At 29.6% G+C, this 8,018-nt stretch overlaps 1 protein-coding gene across 4 annotated transcripts in view; it reads left to right on the top strand.

Moving 5' to 3' along the window:
• The first annotated feature begins 5,585 nt into the window (after positions 1-5,585).
• The window catches only part of LOC113784433 (uncharacterized), a 7,034-nt gene continuing 4,601 nt past the window's right edge, over positions 5,586-8,018 (top strand). For all 4 annotated transcript variants that reach the window (XR_003470490.2, XR_003470487.2, XR_003470488.2 and 1 more), the window contains exon 1: positions 5,586-6,004. Coding sequence is in view for 1 of the 4 variants with exons in the window: in XM_073365915.1 (XP_073222016.1) it covers positions 5,775-6,004 (230 nt within the window). In the remaining 3 variants the exon portion in view is untranslated. The remainder of the gene's footprint in view (positions 6,005-8,018) is intronic.

Below are 8,018 nucleotides of genomic sequence, written 5' to 3'. Positions count from 1 at the left end.
TATTATTATTATTATTATTATTATTATTATTATTATTATTATTATTATTATTATTATTATTATTATTATTATTATTAAAAATTAAAATAACACACTACAATAGTAACTACAATAGTAACCGACCATTTATAGAATAATTATCTCAACTCCTAATAAAGGTAAAATGTAAAAATAAAATAAAATATCTGGGTGTTACATTCTTGCTTTTGAATTTGAAGAAAAATATGAATAAATGTGATAATGATCTGTCAAAAGTATGTTGGTATTGTGTGTGATTAGAAGCTTACATTGCTTTTCAACAAAACAATGCTAGTACAATGTACTTGTGTCCTTTTGTCGTTGCTCATAGCTTATCAATATAGAGATCAATCTAGATATTGTTTTAATCATTTGAGTCTTTTAATTGTTCATTTGATCTTAGCAACCTTATTTGTGATTTTGACATTCTTAGCTTACAATTTGGACTTCTCAAGTTGATATGTCTTGACTTTGTCTTTCTTTAAAGAACAACCAGAATGTTCTTTTGAACATTCTCCACACATTTTCTCTTTAATATAATAATCAAAACATTCTACTAAATATTCTTCTAGCATTCTTTTAATAAATGAATCAATCTTGAAATTACTTCTTTATCAAAATTGATTCTTGTCATTTTGCTGAATTGATAGGAATATTTATGAGTGCAATGACCTTGTTCATCATGAGAATGTTCTTTCGAAGATTCAATAATCATTCTCTTGAATGATTGATGTCATATATGATATATTTCTTTTGAGATTATTTTATAAAGATATTATTTGACTTCTTTATTTATCTTCATGTATGTTTGGATCTATAATATAACCATTGGACATATTTCCCAAGGAATTAAATGATCATTCTCCTTCAAATGCTACTTTGATTCTTTCATCATTGAGTATATACTTATGCACTTGTTGATGTGAATGACTTCTAGCTTGTTCACTTATGTGATTCATGTTCCTTAAATAAAAACTCAAGTGCAATCATTAGTTTGTCACCATTCATAAAACTTAACATTTATTTCATAAGATTTGTTGTCACCAAGACATATATCAAAAAGATTCTGACCTCAACAAAGAGAACAATACAAATCAATGACGATGTAGGAGTGAGGATCAATAAGACTTTTCAATCTCTTGTTAAAGATGTAGGAGGACATGAAAACGTACCATTTTGCAAAAAAGATGTGAGGAATTATGTTAACTAGGAATGGTGTGCAATTGGAAGAGAAGATGATGTAAAGGCATTGATAAGCCATTTCTACCGAATGAGGGAACAAAATTCACATTTCTCTTAAGACATAAATTTGGATAACGATTTTCACGTAAGGAATGTGTTATGGGTTAACGCAAGAAGTAGAGTTGCTTATTAATACTTTTGAGATGTTGCGACTTTCGACACAACATATTTGACTAATAAGTATGACATGCATTTTGTTGTGTTTGTTGAGGTGAATAACCATGATCAATTAACATTACTTGGACGTGGGCTGTTATCAAGATAAGGCACATATTCATTTGTATGGCTTTTCAAATCATGGTTTTATTGTATGCTAGGAATGGTCTCTATGGGTATTGTGACTGACCAATGCAAGGCTATGAAAAATGTCATTGAGTTAGTCTTTCCTACAACTCGTCATAGGTGGTGTTTATGGCATATAATGAAAAATATAAAAGGATCAAGTCTACAATGAAAGAAGCAGTTTATGGCACAATCACAACAAAGAAAATTTGAAGAAAGTTTATGGCACAATTACTAAAACTTTTTTGAAGAAAATTTGTGTTCTTTCATCAACAAATTGGAGCTTCAATAAAATGACTAGTTGAATGGATTATACAATGCACTTCATAGATAAGCACCAACCATGCTAAAGAAATATTTTTGGCTAGGTATGTTAACTACACAATGAAGTGAGACTATACATGTTTTCTTTGATGGTTATATCAATTAAACAACAAGTCTAAATCAATTTGTAAAACAATATGATAATGTTCTCAAAAGTCGAGCAGAAAAATAATTTGAAGCAGATTTTAATTCGATGGATACTACAATTTCTTGCAAGTCAAACTCGTCCATTGACAAGCAATTCAAAGTTAAATACACTCATGCCAAATTTAAGTAAGTTCAAACTGAATTTAGATCTAAAATGAATTGTGTTGTTTGTTGAATATTGTGGAGGGTTGCTTTGCTATGTATAATGTGTTGGAGGACGTATTAGTTGGAGACAAACCAAAAGAAGATGTTTTAAAAGTTGTGTTAAATTTGGAAAATAATGATGTCAATTATGAATGATCACTGTTTGAGTTTAGAGGTATTTTATGCCACATGGTGTTATCAGTGTATACCAAGAAATGATTAAAAATGTTCCAAAGTACATCTTAACAAGATGGAAGAAAAACATTAAAAGGAAACATTCATATATTAAGAGCAATTATGGTGTGAGAAAATTGAAGTCACAATGGACATGTTTGACAAATTGTGCAAGCATTTTTATGAATATTCTGAAGATCAAACTAAAGTTCTCCATGAAATGTTACATCAATTTAATTTTAATATGTCCACCATAGATGCTACAGACAACAATAAAAGAATTTATGATGATGTTTTAAATCCAAAGAATGATAATGGAATTCCGAGTCGTTTGCGGTTAAAATGTAAATGTCGTCCTCCATCAAAAAGAAAAATATCTATAGTTGAAAAAATTATTAAGAGGTCAAGGAAGTGAACCAAACAAAGTGATGACAAATAGACTACTATTGTTCTGGTTCAGAAACTATGTATCCATCATGAACATATTATATCAAGAGTTAAATAAATTTTTTGTTCCTATAAAATTTTAAAGTTTTTTTTTTAGTCTTTATAAAAACATTCTACATCTTTAGTCTCAAAAAAATTTGTTATCTTTGTTTTTTGTCCTTGTTTTTTAACTCAATTCTTGTTTATCATTCAAGTTTTTGAATTATTTTCTTTCATGCATATTTATAACAATATAAGAGTTTCTCTGATGAAAATTTAGAATTTAAAAAAAAAAAATAGATGAATTAAATTTGAGTTTTAACTGTCAAAAGCTTAAAAATTCATATTTAATTGGCCCTTTATTAAAATGTTCTAAACTTTTGTATGGAATATTCTTATAATGTTCTAAATATAATTCAAAAAAATCATTTAAAAATTTGAATGATAAACATGAGTTGATTTGAAAACAGGGACCAAAATTTAATTGATAAATATTTTTAGGACGAAAGATGAAGAATTTTTTTATAGAGACTAAAAATAAAATAATGAAATTTTTTAGGAAATTAAAACTCATTTAAACCTTATATTAAAATCTTTCTTTTTTTTATTTGTTCCAATGTGTATAATCTTAATTTTTTGTTTATTCAATTGTATAAGAGGAAAACATTGAAAGAGGGAGAAATCAAAATGAAAGCAACATCTACAAAGTATCATCTATTGAGGTTGTCATTGAGAGAGACTTGTTGAATTGAAGTACCTAGGGTCGATATCTAATTTTATTCGCCTTTTTTTTTTTAAATTCACAAAAAAGTTAACAAAAATGGTATTTTGAACTTTTTAATCTAATTTTCTATTTTTTTTCAATATATAATTTTTATTTAATTTTTTTGAATGATATTCGCTTGTCAATGAAAAGTGATATATAGTAGACTTTTTATTTTTATTTACAACTGTTTTGGTCTAATAATAATATAGTAATAAAAAATAATTCAAAATTTTTTGTTTTTATTTAGTAAAAAAAATTAAATATAAAATTAATAAATATGTGATTTTTTGGAGTAAATTAAATATGAATGATTGTTATTTAATATGATTTTTTTTTTTGAATTTGAGGGAAGTTTTTAAAAGAAAAAGTAAAATTTAAGAATTCAACTTAATTAATCATAATGGTAGACATTTATTTCTAAAAATTACGTAAACCTTATTTGTTAATATACATAAGAATGTTATGAGACTCTCACAGAAAAAAGAATAAGATATTAGGTAATAGAGATGAATTTTAGGTGTTTGAATTTGCCCACCAGAAAGACACTACTGATTTTCTACTGTGTAATTGTCACACAACCTTCTCCATAATCACCAATTTCAAAAACAAAACAAAAAAAAATCGAAGTCATAGATAAAATAAGAGACAAGAATCTTGCAAATTTGGTATGTAAATTTCGTTTATCTGAAACAAACTAGTATATTATTTTTGTTATTTTTCATGTATCCTTTTTTATGAACCAATGTCTTAATTTTTATTTATTGTTTTCATGTTAACTTTTTTCATATAGCAAGACTATTTATAATATTTTTTTAATATAATATCATGTTTGTTGTTTTGTATATTTCATGTTATAATTTAAACAAAATACATTTTCATATTCTAAATATAAAATAAAATATTGAACTGAGAAAACACATTCTTCAACAATCAGAATTATGTGAAAAAATCCCAAACCTCACACAAACACTCATTTATGGTTCTACTCATTCATGTAAACTTAAAAATACTTAAAAAAAAAAAAGATATATAAAAAGGATAAAAACGAAAACAACATATTGTTATCTTTTTCTCGGTATTGAACTCGTCCATTGTTGGACCACCTAGTTGTTTTCAAGCGCCGTTTGGTATTAGTCTCTCATGACAATCACACAAATAAAAAAAATATTAAAATTAATAAAAAATAAAATTAAAATTGACCAACACACATATATTTTATATCAAGAACTACGTGTGTTTTGCTTTCTATATTGCACGTGGGGATACGTAGGAGTAATGTCTTTCCCTTGTCAAACCAAATTAATAAAAAATTATTTTTCTTTATTTTATTAATATAAATAATATATTTTCTCTTTTGGTTATTCTTTTTGGGATTTTATAAATAATTAGTTTGTATACAATTAATTATATGGTAGCCGTTTTAACGGACAATGTAGGGTACTCGTAATTGACTCCCAAATCTGAATTTTTGGTTCATTATCTTCATTTTGGGTTTTATCCAATTTTTCTTTAATAAAATAAAACTGGTGGCGGCTCATTTTTCACTTATAAATTGGACGCGACATCGGACGACTCCACTAGGATGTTTGAGAGTCAAGCCTAACCTAATTTACTTGTATTTAATTATTTGTTTATTTTTTTTATATTAGCCCTCTTTTTCTTTAATAATTATTTTGTTATGATTTTATTATGTATATAATTGTGGTGATTCTTTTGTTTATTTCTAGTAATTTATATATTCACTAGTGCATTTTAACCTTATTACATCGTGGATATTAGATCGTTTGTTATACATCCAATGTAATAAGCAAGACAGTGACAAATTTGTTATTATGATAAACTTTGTTAGATCTGTTATAATTCAACTGTTCTACCATACATATAAAAAAAAAAAGTCTAAAAAAAGAAACAGTGACAAATTTGTGATTATCACAACTTTTACTAGATCTGTTATATCTAGACCGTTCTAACAAGTATTTTTTTTTTTTAAAAAAAAAACAAAGAAATTCCCCTTAATTAACCAAAAAAATTAAACAAACACGCGGCAACCGATTCCCATTATTCGTCCTTCTGCGTGTGTGTGAGCTTCATCTTTCACCCTTCAACACCAATTCATCCTTCAACTCTTTAGTGCTTTCATCTTCAACCTTCAGTCTTCCACGAATCGGATGAACTTCATCCATTTTTCTCGACCAATTCATCCTTCAACCCTAATTCTCCCTCTCCACGACTCCAATTCATAACCGCTCTGATGACGAAGGACAAGTCCAATCTCAACGGCGCCGCCAGCGATTCGTCCAGACCTTCGTCCTCTTTCGTTAAAAAAGTCGATCTTCAAATTTTCACCGTCGAGCTCCGACAAAGAGAGACCACAATAGTATCGCGGAAGAAACTTGTTAAAGACACCAATAAGGTCAACAATGGATCATTTTCTGCTACTGAGCAACTTCTAAAACTGAACCCTGCGCTCGAATCGCTCCTGTGAGTGATCCTTTATCCCCCTTATTTATGTTTCTGAAAATTTATGTTGTATTTGTGAGGTTTCGTATACGTTTGCAGTGTGATTTTCTATCAATGTAGTTGTATGCTAATTTTGTAACGGTTTAACTGAATAACTATTTGAATTGCTGGTTGAAGTTCTACTATTAGACTTTAATTTTATTAGGTTGAATTGTTGTGGCTATTTTAATTTTGGTGGATTTTATCGAACTTCATGTTAGTTGTGTTCATTTAAAGTGATATATAAGAGTAAATATGTGTGTATGTAAATATTTACATGTGCTAGATGCTTGTTCACTGTGATGTTATTGTTTTGAATTTACTCTCAATTCATTTGAAAATCTTGTTTTATAACACGAAATTGAGATATATTACGGAGTCAAGGTAATACTGGCTTTGATCGAGTATTGCGTGTTTTATGGTTTAGTATATTATTATTGTTAACAATGAAAAGAGGAAGAAAGAGGAAGAAGAGAAACAACCACTCTAGGGTTTCATAACATGTAATGAAACAAAACCAAAGTTAATAGGGTTACAATGAGTATATATATAAAAGAATAGAATTGTCTAAAATACCCATACTACTAATATATAATAATATTATCTAACATCTCCCCTCAAACTCACGATGCATTAACAGGAGCATCGAGAGTTTGTCAACTAAAAAAAACAAAAATGTTTAATGGAATGCATCTTTGTGAACAAATCAGCAATCTGTAAAGAAGAAGAGACAAACGGTAGAGTAATGATTCTATGCTGAAGATGATAACGAGAGGGGTAACGAGGAGCATCAACAATCGCAGGAGGTGGTTGGACAGCCGGGGGGACAAGAGGGATGTCACCAAAGAAGAAGCAACAATCAAAGAGAAAAACCAAATCCAAACAAACCAATGAGCAACAACCATATCAAAATCAACAGATAGGAACAACCAAAGAAGTAGCACCACGAAACCAAATCCAAACAAACCAAGGAGCAACAACCATATCAAAATCAACAGATAGGAACAACCAAAGAAGTAGCACCACGAAACCAAATCCAAACAAACCAAACCAAATAGAACCAAACAAAACTAAATCATATCAAACCAAACTAAACAAAGAGAGAAGCAACAAAGCAAATCACTAGAGAGATTAGCAATCAAACAGAAGAAGCAACAGACAGAGCGACAACACAGAAGATCAAATTTTCAGCCTCATCCAAGTATCCAACCCTTCCTAGAAGGTCAATCATACAACCATAATGCTCAATCTGAGGCACAATTCCAAATCTCTCCATTTCTTTGAAGCATCTTCTTCCTTCCTCTACCAAACCACAATGGTAAGCAGATAACACACTAGTCATTGTTATCTCATTCGGTTCAAATCCTTCCCGTAACATTGCTGCGAATACTTCTAACGCTTCCTTCGCACAACCATTGACACCATAACCATTTATCAAAGCATTCCAACTAAGCACATTCTTGACAGGCATACAATCAAATATAAACCTACCCACCACAACATCATCATCCTCACAATAACCATGAACCATACTAGTCCAAGAAATAACATTCTTATCCTTCATCTTATCAAACAAATCCCTCGCCAAATCCATACACCCCATTTTCACATACCCATCAATCATAACATTAGAAGCAACAATATCTCTATCAGGCATAACATCAAAAAGCTTCCTGGCCTCACTCATATCCCCACACCTAGCAAACCCAACAATAACAGCAGTCCAAGAAACCAAACTTCTCACAAACATTTCAACCAAAGAAGTCCCAACATACAAATTAACACAAAACCCATTTTTCAAAACAACACAATGAACCTCCAAACCTTCTCTCAAAGCCATACAAATAATGAGACAAACACAATCACTGAGACAAAATAAATTAGGGATAACCTGGTGCTGTGCGAACACGATTTCTCCCCCCTACAGACGTCGGTTTACCGATCCGACTGTTGAAGACGAAGACCTGAATGTCGTAAACCTTCTGTCCAAAAATCA

Source organism: Cicer arietinum, chromosome 3 (assembly GCF_000331145.2).
Source record: "Cicer arietinum cultivar CDC Frontier isolate Library 1 chromosome 3, Cicar.CDCFrontier_v2.0, whole genome shotgun sequence".
NCBI lineage: Eukaryota > Viridiplantae > Streptophyta > Magnoliopsida > Fabales > Fabaceae > Cicer > Cicer arietinum.
This window is presented reverse-complemented; position numbering and strand designations above follow the sequence as displayed.